This window comes from Salvelinus namaycush, chromosome 10, assembly GCF_016432855.1.
Source record: "Salvelinus namaycush isolate Seneca chromosome 10, SaNama_1.0, whole genome shotgun sequence".
Classification (NCBI taxonomy): Eukaryota; Metazoa; Chordata; class Actinopteri; order Salmoniformes; family Salmonidae; genus Salvelinus; species Salvelinus namaycush.
This window is the reverse complement of record NC_052316.1, coordinates 21,779,511-21,801,012: the sequence shown is the minus strand read 5'-3', so window position 1 is coordinate 21,801,012 and position 21,502 is coordinate 21,779,511. Positions and strand designations below refer to the sequence as shown.

Genomic DNA, 21,502 nt, shown 5'->3' with positions numbered 1-21,502 from the left:
CGCCACAGGAGGGAAATTTCAGTATCACTCTGATCATTTATCGACATAGATACTGGTATATTGCAGGCAGACTGAGAGGTTGCACAACAACAGACCAATCCTTTTGTAATGTGTTTACAAAACCCAATTCAGGACAAGCAGCTAGCCTAGTGGTTGGAGCGTTGGACTAGTAACCGAAAGGTTGCAAGATTGAATCCCTGAGCTGGTAAAAATCTGTCGTTCTGCCCCTGAACAAGGCAGTTAAACCACTGTTCCTAGGCCGTCATTGAAAATAACTGACTTGCCTAGTTAAATAAAGGTTAAAAAAAGAATGTGTAGGTGAAGTCTATTGATTGTGAAGGAGGATAGGTTTTGTAAATCATAGTGTGTCACAACAGCCCGGCATACTGGACTCTGTCAAATAAAATTAAATATAAGTTAATTGGTTGTGTACACACTGCACTCTATATGAGTGAGTATGTCACAGCAGTCAGGTGAGGGAGGTAGAGGTAGGTGTGTTGTGTTCCGCCCTGAGGCCTCTCGCTGGGGCGGGGCAGAGGGGCGTGGCAACGAGACCAGGATATGACACAGCAGTCAAAGCAGAGGCAGGTAGAGCCCTCGCCAATTGCAGCCTTCGGCATGGTGTGGCTCTGGGAAATTACAGCCCAGAACACAAAGAGGGGAGGAGAGCCATGTATGACACATTGCTTACACAGAGAGAAAGAGAGGGAGAGAGAAAAAGAAAGAGAAAGAGAATGTGTGAGAGGTAGATACAGTAGAGGGAGAGTTACATTTAAAAGGTTTACCACACAGACAGGAGCAGACAGCCAGTGCAGTGCACACAGTCTGCCCTCTCAGTGCAGCATCCATGTCTGTGAGGATCCCAGTACTGAAAGAAGCTGTTGTTCCTGTCTATGTGCAGTTCTCCAGGGACAAGTACATAATGGAGGGCCCGCCGGAGAAACTACGCAAAGAGTTGGAGGAAGAGCTGAAAATGGCCAGTGAGGAGCCATGCAGCCACGCCTGGTACCATGGAGCCATTCCCAGACAGGTAACACACACACAGACACATACAAAAATAAATCAAATCAAATTTTCTTTGTCACATGTTTCGTAACAAACAACAGATGTAAATTGACAGTGAAATGCTTACTTACGAGCCCTTCCCAACAATACAGAGAGAAAGAAAATAGAGAAATAATAGAAAAGTAATAATAAATACACAATGAGTAACTATATATAATGTACACAGGGTCAATGTGCAGGGGTACGAGGCAGTACATCTACCTCAATATAATAAAATGACTAGGCAACATAATAGATAATAAACAGTAACAGCAGCATATGTGATGAGTCAAAAAAGTTAGTGCAAAAAGGGTCAATGCAGATAGTCCGGGAAGATATTTGGTTAACTATTTAACTAACCATGTCTTATGGCTTGGGGGTAGAAGCTGTTCAGGGTCCTCTTGGTTCCAGACTTGGTGCATTGGTACTGCGTGCCATGCGGTAGCAGAGAGAACAATCTATGACTTGGGTGGCTGGAGTCTTTGACAATTTCTAAAGCTTTCTTTTGACACTGCCTGGTATCAGTGGTGGGCCGTCAGGGCCTGCAAGGCCTTCTCTGCTGGCCTAAACATCATCAGAATATAATTTTTTTTTTAAATATATTTTCCCACAAATATGTATTAAATTATTCCCCAGAGTAAGAGTTATACTCTTCATTTCATAGCTTTCCTCTTGGTTGCACTGCTTCCAGCCCCAGGTTGAGATTTTGAGGGCTGGTCTTTATGTTAGATCTTTTATCCAATCATATTCAGCCATCATGTGTTGCCAGGGGTCTAAAATCTGCCCTCAGGCCTTCAGAATCAACAGTGCGGGCGCTTGTAGCTTATAGTGAATGGAAATGAAAATTTAGTGTCAACCAATCAGCTTTAGAGTTGGCTATTGTACGCCTTCTGGCTGGCTCCAGTGTTACACAGGAGCCAGCTAGCAGGCGTAGTGCGTGCACGTCTTTTGATTGGATTACCAATATTGAGAGGCAGGTCCTATGGAGATCTAGGAAACTGAATTTGATAAACGAATTAATTCGCGTACTACTAAGCTGTTTTTTCAACCCACAATGGCGGAAGGAGGAGAAGATATCGATTTGGTCGAGGATATAATTATAACGCCATTCTCAAGACGAACTTTTCAAGAAAAGTTCGACATTGTAAGGAGAGGTCGCCCGACGCCACAAAGCCTGTCACAGGCGGGAAAGTGCTTCGTTCGCTCGCCACTTTCAAAGTTTCAACTACGAGCGCTGTCAATGGCTCACAGGCTCCTTGGCTCCGAGAAGCACTGCAAACTGTACTGCTGGGAATGCCTATTATTTGCAAGTGATCGATTTGGTGTTTGGAGCCACACTGGCTTTGCAAACTTGAGTTGTCTAACCAAGGCAGCAACGAGACACCAAAGTACGGCTGGGCACTAACAAGCAATGGTGCTTTTGAAAACTTTTGGGGACACCGGAGTGGATCGACAGCTCAAAGAACAAACGCGCAGGGCAACGGAGCTGCACAATGAAAAGGTGAAGGGAAATATTGAAAAGACTCATTGATTGTGTCATGTTTTTGGGTAAACACTGTTTACCCAAAAATGTCAATTTGTCAATTTCAAGGTGACGCAACGCCTGGTTATACTGCGTTTCTGTCTAAATGTATAGTTTCTAGAGCCATGGCATCATAATGAGGTGGATTAATTCGGGTGGGACTGTGTAGTACCTCACTGAAGGCCCAGGCCCCAGGCCCACGGCACGCCACTGCCTGGTATAGAGATCCTGGATGGCAGGGAGCTCGGCCCCAGTGATGTACTGGGCTATATGCGCTACTCTCTGTAGCGCTTTGCGGTCGAATGCCGAGCAGTTGCCATACCGAGCAGTGACGCAGCCAGTGAAGATGCTCTCAATGGTGGCGCTGTATAACGTTTTGAGGATCTGAGGGCCCATGCCAAGTCTTTTCAGCCTCCTGAGGGGGAAGAGGTGTTGTCGTACCCTCTTCATGACTGTGTTGGTGTGTTTGGAGAATGATAGATCCTTAGTGATATGGACACAGAGGAACTTGAAGCTTTCGACCCACTCCACTACAGCCCAGTTGATGTGAATGGGGGCGTGCTCGGCCCTTTATCTCAGCTTCTTTGTCTTATTGACGTTGACGGAAAGGTTGTTGTCCGGGCACCACACTGCCAGGTCTCTGACCTTCTCCCTATAGGCTGTCTCACCACCGTCATCAGCAAACTTAATGATGGTGGGTGAACAAGTAGTAAAGGAGGGGACTAGGCACACACCTCTGAATGGCCTCCGTGTTGAGGGTCAGCATTGCGGATGTGGTGTTGCCCACCCTCACCACCTGGGGGCGGCCCGTCAAGAAATCCAGGATTCACTTCCAGAGGGAGGGGTTCAGTCCCAGGGTCCTTAGCTTAGTGATGAGCTTTAGTCAATGAACAGTATTCTCACATAGATGTTCCTCTTGTCAAGGTGGGAGAGAGCAGTGTGGAGTAGAGAATAGAGATTGCGTCATCTGTGGATCTGTTGGGGCGGTATGCGAACTGGAGTGGGCCCAGGGTGTCTGGGATGATGGTGTTGATGTGAGCTATGACCAGACTTTCAAAGCATTCCATGGCTACAGATGTGAGTGCTATGGGACAGAAGTCATTTACAAAGGTTACCTTGGTGTTCTTGGGCACAGGGACTACGGTGGTCTGCTTGAAACATGTACTGTAGGTATTACAGACAGGGTCAGGGAGAGGTTGAAAATATCAGCTAAGACACTTGCCAGCTGGTCAGTGCATGCTCTGAGTACACATCCTGGTAATCCGTATGGCCCTGCGGCCTTGTTAATGTTAACCTGTTTAAAGGTCTTACTCACGTCGGCTTTGGCGAGCGTGATAACACAGTCGTACAGAACATGCATTGTTCAGTGTTGCGTGCCTCGAGCGAGCATAGAAGGCATTTAGCTCGTCTGGTAGGCTCGTGTCAACTTGGCAGCTCGCGACTGGGTTACCCTCTGTAATCCGTGATCGTTTGCAAGCCCTGCCACATCTGACAAGTGTCAGAGCTGGCGTAGTATGATTCGATCATACTCCTATATGGATGCTTTGCCTGTTTGATGGCTCGTCGGAGGTCATAGAGGGATTTCTTATAAGTGTGCCGCTTCTTGAAAGTGGCAGCTCTAGCCTTTAGCTCAGTGCGAATGTTGCCTGTAATCGGCATATGTACATATGGTCACATTGTGGGGGCGTCGTCGTAGTCAATGCACTTATTAATGAAGCCGGTGACTGATGTGGTAAACTCTTCAATGCAATCGGATAAATCCCGGAACATATTCCAGTCTGTGCTAGCGAAAGAGTCCTGTAGCTTAGGATCCGCTTCATCGGACCACTTCCGTATTGGGCACGTCACTGGTACTTCTAATTTGAGATTTTTCTTGTCAGCAGGAATCAGGAGGATATGCTTATGGTCAGATTTGCCAAATGGATGGCGAGGGAGAGCTTTGTATGCGTCTCTGTGTGTGGAATAAAGGTGATCTAGATTTTTTTTACCTCTAGCACAGGTGACATGCTGGTAGAAATGAGGTAAAACGGATTTCAGTTTCCCCGCATTAAAATCACCACTAGGAGTGCCGCCTCTGGATAAGCATTATCTTGTTTGCTTATGGCCCTATTCAGCTCGTTGAGTGCGGTTTTAGTGCCAGCATAGGTTTGTGGTGGTAAATAGCCACACAAACATGCACACACACACACACACACACACACACACACACACATTCTCTGGAGGAACAACTCAGCTGCTGTTTAATGATTTATTATGAGCCTTATTTTAGCTTGGGTCAAAGGATTTTTGATAATGTATTTTTTTGCGGCCGGCGGCACACGCTGGCTCTTTGTGAAAGAGGATAGTCCAATAAAGAGATGGAGCTGAGAGAGGAGAGAGGCTTACCGTGAAACATGACTATCCCAATGAAAGCATGCAGAGAGGGGAGGGGTTCCCATGTTGCCAACAGCTACGACTGGGTATCCAGTTGCACACTTATTTCATTCAGGGCCCTGTCATTCCTGCTGCCTGTTGGTCACCCACCCACCCTGTAGAGTAATCACAGCACTGCCTGTTGGTCACCCACCCACCCTGTAGAGTAATCACAGCACTGCCTGTTGGTCACCCACCCACCCTGTAGAGTAATCACAGCACTGCCTGTTGGTCACCCACCCACCCTGTAGAGTAATCACAGCACTGCCTGTTGGTCACCCACCCACCCTGTAGAGTAATCACAGCACTGCCTGTTGGTCACCCACCCTGTAGAGTAATCACAGCACTGCCTGTTGGTCACCCACCCTGTAGAGTAATCACAGCACTGCCTGTTGGTCACCCACCATGTAGAGTAATCACAGCACTGCCTGTTGGTCACCCACCCACCCTGTAGAGTAATCACAGCACTGCCTGTATGTCACCCACCCTGTAGAGTAATCACAGCACTGCCTGTTGATCACCCACCCTGTAGAGTAATCACAGCACTGCCTGTTGGTCACCCACCCACCCCGTAGAGTAATCACAGCACTGCCTATTGGTCACCCACCCACCCTGTAGAGTAATCACAGCACTGCCTGTATGTCACCCACCCACCCTGTAGAGTAATCACAGCACTGCCTGTTGATCACCCACCCTGTAGAGTAATCACAGCACTGCCTGTTGGTCACCCACCCACCCTGTAGAGTAATCACAGCACTGCCTGTTGGTCACCCACCCTGTGGAGGAATCACAGCACTGCCTGTTGGTCATCCACCCTGTGGAGGAATCACAGCACTGCCTGTTGGTCACCCACCCTGTGGAGGAATCACAGCACTGCCGGTTGGTCACCCACCCTGTGGAGGAATCACAGCACTGCCTTTTGGTCATCCACCCTGTGGAGGAATCACAGCACTGCCTGTATGTCACCCACCCTGTGGAGGAATCACAGCACTGCCGGTTGGTCACCCACCCTGTGGAGGAATCACAGCACTGCCTATTGGTCACCCACCCTGTGGAGGAATCACAGCACTGCCTGTTGGTCATCCACCCTGTGGAGGAATCACAGCACTGCATGTTGGTCACCCACCCTTTGGAGGAATCCCAGCACTGCCTGTTGGTCAACCAGCCACCCTGTAGAGGAATCACAGCACTGCCTGTTGGTCACCCACCCACCCTGTAGAGTAATCACAGCACTGCCTGTTGGTCACCCACCCACCCTGTAGAGTAATCACAGCACTGCCTGTTGGTCACCCAGCCACCCTGTAGAGGAATCACAGCACTGCCTGTTGGTCACCCAGCCACCCTGTAGAGGAATCACAGCACTGCCTGTTGGTCACTCACCCACCCTGTAGAGTAATCACAGCACTGCCTGTTGGTCACTCACCCACCCTGTAGAGTAATCACAGCACTGCCTGTTGGTCACTCACCCACCCTGTAGAGTAATCACAGCACTGCCTGTTGGTCACCCACCCACCCTGTAGAGTAATCACAGCACTGCCTGTTGGTCACTCACCCACCCTGTAGAGTAATCACAGCACTGCCTGTTGGTCACTCACCCACCCTGTAGAGTAATCACAGCACTGCCTGTTGGTCACCCAGCCACCCTGTAGAGGAATCACAGCACTGCCTGTTGGTCACCCAGCCACCCTGTAGAGGAATCACAGCACTGCCTGTTGGTCACCCAGCCACCCTGTAGAGGAATCACAGCACTGCCTGTTGGTCACCCACCCTTTGGAGGAATCACAGCAAATAAAATAAAATAATATTTGTCACATGCTTCGTAAACAACAGGTGTAGACTGACAGTGAAATGCACTGGTGCTCTGAAAACATGACAACCATGCAAAACCTTCCGCATACCCGCGTAGGGCAGGACAGCTGGGCAGACATAACATTTTCTAAGCTCAATCAAACGTCTCTATAATGACATCCCACACAATGCTTTGTTTGGTCACTCTGTGGACTACTGTGTGAATGGAGATTCAGGGAGCTTAGACACTTTGTATGGCAGTTCTTGTCATAAATATGTGAAAACTCCCTGCATGTCTAGAGCTTTTTAGAAGGGAGCTATCTTTAATGTGGACTGCAGAGTGAAAGCTACATGGCTGAGGGTGGGGACTTAGGAGGAGGCTATGACAGACTGTGACAGACTGTGACAGATCCCAGCACAGCAGGATCAGATCAGGGGGATGAGGAAGAACACTGATGACATCCTCACACCCAGGGCTCAGCTCAAATGAGTGCCTATGTACACAGAGCAGATTCATTCTCTGGCAGCTTGTCTGAAACTGGTTGAGCCAGATCAGAATCAGACAAATAAGGACAAGTCAACAACAGAGATAAGTATTTATCTTGTCAGGTCCGTTCTACAGCACTGGCTGTATTGAATCCATTGTGTGAGGCTGTCAGTTTGACATACCGTGGCTGAATGAGGCTTGACACCCGCTGCATGGTTAATTGAAATGGACTTAATTTCAACCTTGTGCTTTCATCAGTATCTCACTAAGAGCTTGTCACTGAGAACTTGTCAGTGAGAACAGAGTGGCCCTGACACACACACACACTGTGTCTGTGTGTGTACATACTGTAGTACTGAGAGCTCAGACCACAAAGCTCTTTCCATGAACCTCAGCTTCAGTGAGGATGCTCAGTCTGTCTCTCAGCACACACACACACAGGTCTTAATCAGATGACACGACGCCATTTATTAATGACATCTTATCTTATTGCCTTCCGCTGGTTCACTGATCTGGCACTGACCACGCCTCTATAATTCTCATCACCGGCTAGCTGCACACGGTACGGTACACACTGTCATGTTTACCCACAAGACTGTGCGTCTCTCAACAAGAACTAGTAAGACCAGCTCAGTCCACTCCCATTCTACCATTAGACAATACACATCAGCAGCTCCAGGCTTCAGGTGATTGAGGAGGTTTCTCTCCATGCCAGTGCATCGGGGATAGTAATGTTGTCACAATGCATGAATGTCATACAGAAAACACTGGTCGCTCAAAAAGATCAACGAGTTGCACTGGCTATGGGATTGTGAGACAGTGACATAGATTGCAAAAAGAATCAAGTTGCACAAATGTTTGAAAACCCTGTCCATCTCAATTTTCATCAAATTTCACAACAAAATTCATTCACAACAGATGTCTATTAGAAATATATAAACAACATTGCATGGCTAATGGATTTAACATGTTTCATGAGGTATAAATCAAATTACTTTCAAGGCGTCAGACTGGCTTTATAAACCCAAAGCATTGCCTTTGTGTGTAAAATGATGGGACCCTGAATAAGAAATTGAGCTCTTTTGAGCTTGTCCTTGCAGTCGTGACAGGGTGGCATAAGACTGGTACACACACACACACACACACACACACACACACACACACACACACACACACACACACACACACACACACACACACACACACACACACACACACACACACACACACACACACACACACACACACACACACACACACACACACACAAACACATACACACACAAACGCACACACAGCTGTGCTCAGTTTTACGGCGCAGCCTGCACCTCCTCAGTAGGACAGAGACTTTATGTAAGAATACTGAAAAACAGCATTCATGCTGCCAAGTGATCCTAATCAGGTTTAATAAACTCCTTCCTGGTGTCACTGCGGCCCCATTGTGAAGAGGGCTTTTAAAAAGTCGAATTAGAAACCCTTAACCTTCCAACTCATGATTATATAAACATAATTACTTAGTTCAATACTAAGTTAATTAAATAGTAAGGTAATTAAATGTTTGGAGGAATAACATAAGTGGTGGATTGGAGTGCGGACCAATGTTTTTGTGAAATTGTATTATTTAAAAAAATATTATTCAGACATGTTCAAAAACCAAACAGGTGGCCTCCCGTGTGACGTGGCAGTCTGAGTGTCACGACTTCCACCGAAGTTGGTCCCTCTCCTTGTTCAGGCGGCGTTCGGCGGTTAAAGTCACCGACCTTCTAGCCATCGCTGATCCACTTTTCATTTTCCATTGGTTTTGTCTTGTCTTCCACCACACCTCGTTCCAATTCCATCAATTACATGTTGTGTATTTAACCCTCTGTTCTCCCCCATATCCTTGTCCGTAATTGTTTCTTGTAGTGCTTGTGCACGGTATGCTGGTATTACCGGGTTTTGTTTGACCCATTTATTTGTATTCTGTTGACGGTGGTTTATGTTTATTAAACGACACCGTTGTAAATCAGTTTTCGCTCTCCTGCGCCTGACTTCTCTGTCGCAGTACGCACCTCACTACAGAATTACGGACCAAACTATGGAGTCAGCAGGAGCAGGTACCCCGGGTATAGGGGTGGAGGAGCGCGTCCGGGAGCACGCAGCAATGTTCCACCATCTTGGCACCGCCATGGACCGCATTGTCCAGACAATGGACCGCTGGGAGAGACAGGGAGTTCTTCCAGCGCCTCCACCAGCACAACCGGGGTCTCCCCTGAGCGCCACTCTTCCTCCTGGTCCCAGTGGGATTCGTTTCTCCCTGCCACAGGAATACGATGGGAAGGTTGTGAACTGCCAGGGGTTCCTTCTACAATTGGACCTCAACCTGGCCACCGTCCACCCGGCTCCGTCGGGCTGTGAGAGGGTGTCCGCCCTCGTCTCGTGCCTCACCGGGAAAGCCCTGGAGTGGGCCAACGCCGTGTGGAGAGAGGGAGATGCGGCATTGGACCAGTTTGAGGAGTTCACCCGCCGTTTCCGGGCAGTCTTTGACCACCCGCCCGAAGGTAGAGTGGCGGGTGAACGCCTCTTCCATCTGAGGCAGGGGACGAAGAGCGCGCAGGAGTTCGCCCTGGAGTTTCGGACCCTGGCTGCCGGCGCGGGATGGAATGACAGGGCCCTGATCGACTATTATCGCTGCAGTCTGCGGGAGGACGTCCGTCGGGAGTTGGCCTGCAGAGACACCACCCTCACGTTCGACCAGCTGGTGGACCTGTCAATCCGGCTGGATAACCTGCTGGCTACCTGCGGACGTTCAGATCGGGGTCTGGTGGTTCCATCCTCCCGCACCCCCTCTCCGATACTTATGGAGCTGGGAGGGGCGGTGCGCAAGGAGACCGGAGGAGGTTCCAGCTCGTGCACCATCTGTGGCCGCAGAGGTCACGCTGCCGGTCGGTGTTGGGTTGGTTCCTCTGGGGATCAGGGCAGCAGGCAGGGCGCTCTGGCGTCACCCCAGGTGAGCCGGCACCATTCTCACCCAGAGCCCTCTGTTGCACATATGTTTGTGTATATCACTTTCCCTGAGTTTTCCCCACATTCCCAGCATAAGGCGCTCGTCGATTCAGGCGCGGCTGGGAATTTTATTGATAGAGCATTAGCCCATAGTTTAGGGATCCCCATTGTTCCCGTAGCTGTGCCCTACCCCGTTCACGCCTCAGATAGTCAACCATTAGGGTCAGGGTTGATTAGGGAGGTCACCGCTCCTCTGGGCATGGTGACGCAGGGGGGTCACAAAGAAAGGGTTAGTCTCTTCCTTATTGACTCTCCTGCGTTTCCCGTGGTGCTGGGCTTACCCTGGTTAGCTTGTCATAACTGCACTGTTTCTTGGCCACAGAGGGCTCTGACGGCGTGGTCGAGAGTGCTCGGGGAGGTGTTTAGGGGTTTCCGTTGGTGCTACTATGGTGGAGAGTCCAGACCAGGTCTCCACCGTGCGCATTCCCCCTGAATATGCCGATTTGGCTCTCGCCTTTTCCAAAAAGAAGGCGACTCAATTACCACCCCATCGACGGGGCGATTGTGCGATAAATCTCCTGGTAGACGCTGCACTTCCCAGGAGTCACGTATATCCCCTCTCACAGGCGGAGACGGCGGCTATGGAAACATATGTCTCCGAATCCCTGCGTCAAGGGTACATTCGGTCCTCCACTTCACCCGCCTCCTCAAGTTTCTTTTTTGTGAAGAAGGAGGGAGATCTACCGTGTATTGACTATCGGGGTCTGAATCAGATCACTGTGAGGTATAGTTACCCGCTACCGCTCATAGCCACAGCAATTGAGTCAATGCACGGGGCGCGCTTCTTCACCAAACTAGTTGTCAGGAGCGCTTACAACCTGGTGCGTATCCGAGAGGGAGACGAGTGGAAGATGGGTTTCAGTACCTCCTCAGGGCACTATGAGTACCTCGTCATGCCGTACGGGTTGATGAATGCGCCATCAGTCTTCCAAGCCTTTGTAGACGAGATTTTCAGGGACCTGCACGGGCAGGGTGTAGTGGTGTATTGATGACATCTTGATATACTCTGCTACACGCGCCGAGCATGTGTCTCTGGTGTGCAGGGTGCTTGGTCGACTGTTGGAGCATGACCTGTACGTCAAGGCTGAGAAATGCCTGTTCTTCCAACAGTCCGTCTCCTTCCTAGGGTATCGCATTTCCACCTCAGGGGTGGAGATTGAGAGTGAACGCATTTCAGCCGTGCGCAATTGGCCGACTCCCACCACGGTAAAGGAGGTGCAGCGGTTCTTAGGGTTTGCCAACTACTACCGGAGGTTTATCCAGGGTTTTGGTCAGGTAGCGGCTCCCATTACCTCACTGCTGATGGGGGGCCCAGTACGTTTGCAATGGTCAGCTGAGGCGGACAGGGATTTTAGTCACCTGAGGGCTCTAGTTACCTCGGCTCCCGTGCTGGCCCATCCGGATCCCTCTTTGGCGTTCATAGTGAAGGCGGACGCGTCCGAGGCTGGGATAGGAGCTGTGCTCTCTCAGCGCTCGGGTACGCCACCGAAGCTCCGCCCCTGTGCCTTCTTCTCGAAGAAGCTCAGCCTGGCGCAGCGAAACTATGACGTGGGGGACCGGGAGTTGTTGGCTGTCGTCAAGGCCTTGAAGTGGTGGAGACATTGGAGACTGAACCCTCGCCAGGCAAGGTGGGCAATGTTTACCCTTTCCTACAGACCAGGCTCCCAGAACGTGAAGGCAGACGCATTGTCCCGGCTGTATGACACAGAGGAGTGGCCCATGGATCCCACTCCCATACTCCCCGCCTCCTGCCTGGTGGCTCCGGTAGTGTGGGAGCTGGACACGGACATTGAGCAGGCGTTACGTGCAGAGCCCGCTCCCGTCCAGTGTCCCACTGGGCGTCTGTACGTCCCGTCTGCTGTTCGTGACCGGTTGATCTATTGGGCCCACACGTCACCCTCCTCTGGTCATCCTGGGATCGGTCGGACAGTGCGCTGTTTGAGCGGGAGGTACTGGTGGCCTAACTTGGTTAATGACGTGAGGGTTTATGTTTCCTCCTGCTCGGTGTGCCCCCAGTGTAAGGCTCCTAGCCACCTGCCCAGAGGTAAGCTACACACACCCCTTATCCGTTCCACAGCGGCCTTGGTCGCACCTGTCGGTGGATTTTCTGACCGATCTTCCACCCTCACAGGGTAACACCGCAATCCTGGTCGTTGTGGATCGTTTCTCTAAGTCCTGTCGTCTCCTCTCTCTGCCAGGTCTCCCTACAGCCCTACAGACTGTGGAGGCCTTGTTTACACATGTTTTCAGGCACTACGGTGTGCCTGAGGATATAGTGTCTGATCGGGGTCCCCGGTTCATGTCTAGGGTCTGGAGGACGTTCATGGAACGTCTGGGGGTCTCGGTCAGCCTTACTTCAGGGTTTCACCCCGAGAGTAATGGGCAGGTGAGAGAGTGAACAAGGATGTGGGCAGGTTTCTGGGGGAGTGGGCGGAGTTCGTGCCCTGGGCCGAGATGGCACAGAACTCGCTTCGCCACTCCTCCACTAACCTCTCTCCCTTCCAGTGCGTACTGGGGTACCAGCCGGTTCTGGCGCCTTGGCATCAGAGTTCAGTATCTCGTGGTGTGGGAGGGGTACGGTCCGGAGGAGAGGTGCTGGGTTCCGGTCGAGGACGTGTTGGACCATTCAATGCTGCAGGAGTTCCACCGTCTTCGTCCGGATCGCCCTGAGCCTCGCCCCCCGGGTCGTCCCCGAGGCCGGTGTCGATGCGCTGCTGGAGCTGCGCGTCAAGGGGGGAGGGGGGGGGGGCTTCCGCCGAAGTTGGTCCCTCTCCTTGTTCGGGCGGCGTTTGGTGGTCAAAGTCACCGACCTTCTAGCCATCGCTGATCCACTTTTCATTTTCCATTGGTTTTGTCTTCCATCACACCTTGTTCCAATTCCATCAATTACATGTTGTGTATTTAACCCTCTGTTCTCCCCCATGTCCTTGTCCGTAATTGTTTCTTGTAGTGCTTGTGCACGGTATGCTGGTATTACCAGGTTTTGTTTGACCCATTTATTTGTATTCTGTTGACGGTGGTTTATGTTTATTAAACGACACCGTTGTAAATCAGTTTTCGCTCTCCTGCGCCTGACTTCTCTGCCGCCAGTACGCACCTCACTACACTGAGGCACTGCATCGCCGTGACCGAACCGGGTTCGACCGGCCGTGACCAGGAGTCCCATAGGGTGGCGCACAATTGGCCCAGCATCGTCCGGGTTAGGGGAGGGTTTGACCGGGGGTGCTTTCCCTGGCTCATCGCGGTCTAGCGACTCCTGGTGGTGGGCTGGGCACCTGCAGGCTGACTTCGGTCATCAGTTGAACAGTGTTTCCTCCGACACGTTGGTGCAGCTGGCTTCCGGGTTAAGCGGGCGGGTGTTAAGAAGAGGAATCAGGCGGGTCATGTTTGGGCGGATGCATGACTCGACCTTCGCCTCTCCAGAGCCCGTTGGGGAGTTGCAGCGATGAGACAAGATCGTAATTGGATCGCAATTGGAAATTACAAAATTGGGGAGAAAAAGGAGGTACATTTTTTTTAACTGGCATAATTCACAAATAACATTTCATTCAATAAACAGACTGAGCAAACTTATATTTTAATCAAATCAAATAATTAAACTAAAACAAATACACAGGGTGGTCTATTTGGGACTCAAATGACAGAGATGATTATAAAGCTCAAGAGTGTGGACCACTGTATGAGAGTTTCTACACAACACTGGGGGCTTGGACACTTGACCCTTCTGACTATGAGTTCCTGTTTGGCTTGGTGTGGCCTGGGCTCAGAGAGCATGCTGGGAGGTATCAGGATGTCACAGTACAGTAACTGTAGTCCTAGAGAAAACATTCAGTGAGCCAAGCAGGTTAATGAGGCCATTCAGTGAGAGGGACTAGAAAACCTGTCGCCACAAATCCAACTGTGAGACAAGTGTGACAAACGGAAAACACACTAGACACAGTTCCAACTGTGTGATATTGAAAATACAGCCATCTGTATGAGCTATACAGTATGCCTGTGTGTATGTGTCTCTGTCTATGTGTGCTCAACACGTGTCCTCTGGTGTCCAGGTGGCAGAGAACCTGATCCAGAGAGACGGGGACTTCCTGATCCGGGACTCTCTGTCCAGCCCTGGGAACTACGTCCTGACCTGCCAGTGGAAGAACAGCCCGCAGCATTTCAAGATCAATAAGATTGTGGTGGCCATGAACGAGGCCTACTCTCGGGTGCAGTACCTGTTTGAGAAGGAGGGCTTCGACAGCGTGCCTGCCCTGGTGCGCTACTACGTTGGCAACAGGAAGCCAGTGACGGAGGTGGTGGGAGCCATCATCTTCCAGCCCATCAACAGGGCCTTACCCCTGCGCTGTCTAGAGGAGAAGTATGGGGTGGCCTGTGTCCGTGTAGAGACCGGTCTGACCCTGCCCGAGAGGAAGAGCCAGACCTCCAAACGTCTGAGCCTCAACATCATGAACGGACACACCCAGGACCAAAGCCTTGGACGGGGGAACCTGCTTAGGTTAGTAGGCTATCTAAGGAGGTTCAGGGTTGTCTGCTCTTGACATGGTGAATTGTCAGTGTGTTACAATGGTACAATGGAGATGCTTTCCTGCAGCTGATTTATTACGGCAATAAAGTTAATTTTATTCTCCTTTGCACCCAGGAGCTTACAGTGGGGCAAAAAAGTATTTAGTCAGCCACCAATTGTGCAAGTTCTCCCACTTAAAAAGATGAGAGAGGCCTGTAATTTTCATCATATGTACACTTCAACTATGACAGACAAAATGAGAAGAAAAAAAATCCAGAAAATCACATTGTAGGATTTTTAATGAATTTATTTGCAAATTATGGTGGAAAATAAGTATTTGGTCAATAACAAAAGTTTATCTCAATACTTTATTATATACCCTTTGTTGGCAATGACAGAGGTCAAATGTTTTCTGTAAGTCTTCACAAGGTTTTCACACACTGTTGCTGGTATTTTGGCCCATTCCTCCATGCAGATCTCCTCTAGAGCAGTGATGTTTTGGGGCTGTTGCTGGGCAACACGGACTTTCAACTCCTTCCAAAGATTTTCTATGGGGTTGAGATCTGGAGACTGGCTAGGCCACTCCAGGACCTTGAAATGCTTCTTACGAAACCACTCCTTCGTTGCCCGGGCGGTGTGTTTGGGATCATTGTCATGCTGAAAGACCCAGCCACGTTTCATCTTCAATGCCCTTGCTGATGGAAGGAGGTTTTCACTCAAAATCTCACGATACATGGCCCCATTCATTCTTTCCTTTACACGGATCAGTTGTCCTGGTCCCTTTGCAGAAAAACAGCCCCAAAGCATGATGTTTCCACCCCCATGCTTCACAGTAGGTATGGTGTTCTTTGGATGCAACTCAGCATTCTTTGTCCTCCAAACACGACGAGTTGAGTTTTTACCAAAAAGTTATATTTTGGTTTCATCTGACCATATGACATTCTCCCAATCTTCTTCTGGATCATCCAAATGCTCTCTAGCAAACTTCAGACGGGCCTGGACATGTACTGGCTTAAGCAGGGGGACACGTCTGGCACTGCAGGATTTGAGTCCCTGGCGGCGTAGTGTGTTACTGATGGTAGGCTTTGTTACTTTGGTCCCAGCTCTCTGCAGGTCATTCACTAGGTCCCCCCGTGTGGTTCTGGGATTTTTGCTCACCGTTCTTGTGATCATTTTGACCCCACGGGGTGAGATCTTGCGTGGAGCCCCAGATCGAGGGAGATTATCAGTGGTCTTGTATGTCTTCCATTTCCTAATAATTGCTCCCACAGTTGATTTCTTCAAACCAAGCTGCTTACCTATTGCAGATTCAGTCTTCCCAGCCTGGTGCAGGTCTACAATTTTGTTTCTGGTGTCCTTTGACAGCTCTTTGGTCTTGGCCATAGTGGAGTTTGGAGTGTGACTGTTTGAGGTTGTGGACAGGTGTCTTTTATACTGATAACAAGTTCAAACAGGTGCCATTAATACAGGTAACGAGTGGAGGACAGAGGAGCCTCTTAAAGAAGTTACAGGTCTGTGAGAGCCAGAAATCTTGCTTGTTTGTAGGTGACCAAATACTTATTTTCCACCATAATTTGCAAATAAATTCATTAAAAATCCTACAATGTGATTTTCTGGATTTATTTCCCTCATTTTGTCTGTCATAGTTGAAGTGTACCTATGATGAGAATTACAGGCCTCTCTCATCTTTTTAAGTTGGAGAACTTGCACAATTGGTGACTGACTAAATACTTTTTTGTCCCACTGTATATAGACACTGTACATTCCGTCATACAGGGGTTTCTCCAAATGGAATTGGATCTGTATAATTTTCATGTATAGCCTACCGTGCAAACAACACATGTGCACTCCAAATTTGTCACACTAATGTGGGAGTCACAGAGATAAGTATACATCTACAATAAACCATTCCTGAGGCAAAGTAAGTAAGGAGTGATGTTTAGCCTGGATGGAGAATACCAACCTCTGAGCACAATGCCAAGGCAAACCAGGACAAAAAATACCCCATCAAATTACACAGTACCATTTTACATAAACACTGCGTCAATGTATCAGGTTTCAGTAGGGGTTAGTGGTGTGGTGTGCCCAGTGGACGTGCCTCTGTTGGTAGCTAAAGGGCTCAGTCCAATTGACCTCTCTCTGTTTCTTTCTTTCTGTCTATCAGGAACAAAGACAAGTGTGGAAGCCAGCCTGCGTGTCTGAACCACGTTCAGGAGAGACGGTGGCCTCTCAAAACCCACCAGTCAGAGAGCTTTCTTCCTATAGGTAGGTACCGTCTCTCTCTCTCTCTCTCTCTCTCATCCTGTTGTCAGAGGATTTACAGCCCCGACAAGTCTTCAAAACTTTGCTTTGTACCCTCAGCTCAGAAATGAGAATTGTGACATTAGCTAAGGATGGCGATAAATGTATTTCTGAAAGGATTACAGAGCAGATAAAAGTTGAAATGGAAATAGATAGATGTGCTTGATGTCTGAGTCTTTGGAATAAAAGACAGCAGCCCTCACAGCAGCTCCACAGTCACACAACCCAGACATGGCTCTAGCTGTATGTACTAGGCTGCAGTTTGCAGGTTCAGGTAATGATGGTCACCTCTCACTCCCCAGGCTCCAGGCCCCAGCCCCAGTCCCAGCTGATGGAGCATCAGCCTAGGTCCCAGTTTCCAGTGTTCAGGACGGGCAGTGAGCCGGCCCTCAGTCCCACTGTGCCAAGGAGGATGGCCTTTGAGACCCAGGCCGGAGAGGCCATCCGGGGCTCAGAAAGCCAGCTCTGCCCCAAGCCGCCCCCCAAGCCCAGCAAGGTGCCCACCATGAGGATACCCCACTCCCCACACCTGCAGCCCCTGGCCCCTCTGGCCAGCCCAGACCCAGGTCCCCCTGTTCCCCCACTGAAGCCCAAGAAGCAGCATCTGATCCAGGCTCTCCAGTCTCCCCTGCCCCGCAGCCCGGAGGTGAACTACTTTGAGCTGAGCCCCTGCAGCCCAGCGGAGTGGGACAGGCTCCAGGCTCCAGACTTGGGCCCCCAGCCTAACAACAACAACAATATCAACAGCTACGTAGAGAGGCTGAGGACAGAGGAGAGTGAGAGGAGCAGCCATGGCTCCAAATTGGACCGCAGCTCCTACCACCATGCCATCGAAGCACTGGAAAATGGCAGCGAAGAGGAGGAGGTGGAACAAGAAAGGAAAGGAGAGATGGATGAGATAGAGGAGAAAGAGAGGAGCTTTCGGCGGCCGGTGTTGGAGACGGCGTCTACGTTCCGGCCGGGGGAGTTTGAATCCAGGCTACTGCCTGCAGAGAACAAACCCCTGGAGATGAGTGTGCTGAAGAGAGCCAAAGAACTGCTCGTTCAGAAAGACCACCACATCATTGCCAAGCACATCCTCATGGCAGACTGCCAGGTACTGCACTGCACTGTCCCACTACACCATACCCAGATTACCCACAGGACATTCTCTACCGCACTAGGCCTACTGTATGTCTGAGCACTCAGGGCTGAATCCCAACTTGAGATCATAACAGAAATGTCAGTGTACATCATTAATTAATATAAATGGGAGATTTGCAGGACAGTTTGTGTTAGCGTGATACATGTCTTACTCTTCAGCAGCATCTGATTTAGGGGCTAGACAGTCAGGCACACAGAGGGCATCTGAGACTGGCATTTCATTAATTTCCTCTCGTTGGTATTTTGCATTTCACAGACAGTCAGGTGCCTTATGTCTGTCTGGGAGTGGTACACTACACAAAGGGCCAAATGAAACCAGTAAATGTTATTTAGTTAGATGCACCAAAAATGCTCTGTAGCCAAACCCATGACTGGGTATCTAGTCTTGAGGGAAACATCTTTATTAGTGTTGTTAAAAACAGCTATGGCACAACGTTATGCAAGGTGGCTGTGGAATTCAATAAAGATGTCTCTTGTTTAATTCAGTCAGAAGGAACTCATAATCAATGATAGGATTTCCCCAAACGTGACCCTTCTAAAACACTTCCATCCTCCTATAGCTTAACTAAAAAATGGTTATGTACCTGACAGGTTGCTAGGATACTTGGCGTCTCTGAGGAGGTGAAAGGTCAAATGGGTGTGTCCTCTGGTCTGGAGCTGGTGACCTTACCCCACGGCAGGCAGCTGCGTCGAGACCTGATGGAAAGGTAAACACACATACACACCCAAACCCACCTGACACACGCCTCAGGTGATAGGAACCCACATGTAGACACAAGGCACTTATGACTGAACTCTCCGTTGTGTAACTCAGGCACCACACCATGGCCATCGGGGTTGCCGTGGACATCCTGGGCTGCACAGGAAGTCTGGAGGAGCGAACCGCCACGCTGAACCGCATTATCATGGTGGCTCTAGAACTGAAGGACTCCATGGGGGACCTGTACGCCTTCTCCTCCATCATGAAAGCACTGGACATGCCTCAGGTACCCCACTCAATACAGCCGGACACGGTCCCCCAACCCCACCACGTGTTCTGAGATTAGTATTTAAAGGCAGATGTCCCTAGGGATATTGTGATTGTGCTGTTTGTTTCCTAACATACCGTATGTATGCCCTTGACCACAGATCACACGATTAGACCACACCTGGACCATGCTGAGGAGGAAATACACTCAGACTGCCATCATATATGAGAAGTCTCTCAAGCCCTTTTACAAGGGGCTGTATGAAGGAACAGGTAAGCACTTCAATAGAGCCTCCTTGGTGCTCTTACTGAGCTTAAGTGCAGTTGTAGTCTCTGACCGTGTCCCTGTGTGTGTGTAGTGGACATGCCCCTGACTGGCACCACGGTGCCCCTACTAATGCCCCTGCTCATCTTGATGGAGCGCCCGGCGGTGGCGTTCGAGGGCATGGAACTGTGGGAGAGCAACGACCAGGGCTGTGAGATCATGCTACGTCACCTAGAGGAGGCCCGCAGCGTGGCACACAATGCTGACTCATACACCGCCACCACTGAACACGTCCTGAAAGGTAATACACTCCACACCTTCTGCTAGATAGTGCTCACAGCTGTTAACGTTATTTGCTAAACAAATGCTCTTGTCCAAAACGTCACAGCTTTTTTCATAGTGCCCGAGATTGCTTAAGACACTATAACAGATGCATGTTTAAGCTGGTATGATGTGCTACAAGGCTAACAATAATTTTTTCCTCTTTCTGTGTGCAGACTTCCAGGCTGACGAGGACCTGCTGGAGATCTTTAAAACAGACTTTCAGCTGCGTCTGCTGTGGGGCAGCAGAGGGGCGGCCGTCAACCAGACGGAGAGATACGACAAGTTCACACTCATCCTAACTGCTTTGTCCAGAAAGCTGGAGCCAGCGGTCAAACACACAGAACTCTAACCCGAGCCTGTAGTAAACAGACTGTATTAGTGAACACTGGTGTGTTGTAAAAGGACATTCAGGCTGGTTAAGAGAGAGGACAAACTGTGCCCCGTATTGACTGGGGATGAAGAAGATGGTTGCATAGCGAGACTACTGTGATTTCCCAACTTGTCCAATGGAGGGAGTGTCTGAGATCCAGTTGGAACTCTTCCCTGGCATTGGCAGGATACTGAGTGTGTTCTTATGAAGGGGAAATATTTCCCTCAGTAACGCAGGAGGGGGGATAGCCTGGTCCTAGATCTGTTTGTGCTCCTGCCTACTCCATTGCTGTCATTGTCAAGCCAATGGAATGACAATGAGTGAAAGGGAGTTGGCATGATAGCAAAAACAGATTTGCACCATATACACTGAGTGTACAAAACATTAGGAACACCTGCTCTTTCAATGACATAGACGGACCATGTGAATCCAGGTGAAAGCAATGATCCCCTTATTGATGTCACTTCAACCAGTGTAGATGAAGGGGAGGAGACAGGTTAAAGGATTTTTAAGCCTCGAGACATGGATTGTGTATGTGTGCTATTCAGAGGGTGAATGGGCAAGACAAAAGATTTAAGTGCCTTTGAACAGGGTATGGTATTAGGTGCAATGCGCACCAGTTTGTATGTGCCAAGAACTGCAACTCTGCTGGGTTTTTTCACGCTTTTTCAGTTTCCCTTGTGCATCAAGAATGGTCCACCACCCAAAGGACATCCAGCCAACTTGACACAACTGTGGGAAACATTGAAGTCAACATGGGCCAACATCCCTGTAGAACACTCTCGACACCTTGTAGAGCCAGTCCATGCCCTGATGAATTGAGGCTGTTCTGAGGGCAAAAGTGGGTGCAGCTCAATGTTAGGAAGGTGGTCCTAATGTTTTGTACACTCAGTGTATGTGCAGCAGTAGTCATCCTACTGGATGTGGCTGAGAGGGGAACACACTGACCGCACTGAGACAGAGAGGAGGACCCAAGAAGAGTTTCTGAAAGCGTTTATCAGAAGGAAATGGGTGTATGAATGTATCACTAAAGTAGGGATTGAGATGTAACACCCTTGTTATAAGGGTTCAACAAATGAGAGGACATAAAATGATGAAACAGAAGTAAAGACTTTTGGTCGCTATACAAGAGGCAGTTTTACCGTATATGGTCTAAAATACTATGGAATATATACTGTATGTACATTAACTAGTTCTTCAACTGTCTGCTTCATGTTCAATGTTCCTCAGATGTCGTGGTATACAAGTTAATCTGGATAATCCTGAATGGTAAAAGGTGTACATAATTAATGTGAGCATGTGAATGCTAGACAGTGTAATATATTTCCCT

General features: G+C 49.4%; 1 protein-coding gene across 1 annotated transcript; it reads left to right on the top strand.

The window, feature by feature from the left end:
* The first annotated feature begins 847 nt into the window (after nucleotides 1-847).
* On the top strand, nucleotides 848-20,604 carry bcar3 (BCAR3 adaptor protein, NSP family member). Its single transcript, XM_039003136.1, has 9 exons — nucleotides 848-1,030; nucleotides 14,348-14,793; nucleotides 16,967-17,067; nucleotides 17,406-18,199; nucleotides 18,838-18,953; nucleotides 19,061-19,232; nucleotides 19,375-19,486; nucleotides 19,573-19,779; nucleotides 19,976-20,604. Exons 1-9 carry the CDS (start codon nucleotides 848-850, stop codon nucleotides 20,149-20,151), a joined length of 2,307 nt encoding a protein of 768 aa, XP_038859064.1. The 3' UTR covers nucleotides 20,152-20,604.
* Nucleotides 20,605-21,502: the final 898 nt, after the last annotated feature.

Excerpts from the sequence above, each read along its gene's own strand:
- bcar3 (XM_039003136.1), top strand. The coding sequence starts at position 848 with ATGTCTGTGAGGATCCCAGTACTGAAAGAAGCTGTTGTTCCTGTCTAT. Across the intron at positions 17,068-17,405 it reads AGAGAGCTTTCTTCCTATAG|GCTCCAGGCCCCAGCCCCAG; the intron begins GTAGGTACCGTC and ends CTCACTCCCCAG. Across the intron at positions 19,233-19,374 it reads AAGCACTGGACATGCCTCAG|ATCACACGATTAGACCACAC; the intron begins GTACCCCACTCA and ends CCTTGACCACAG.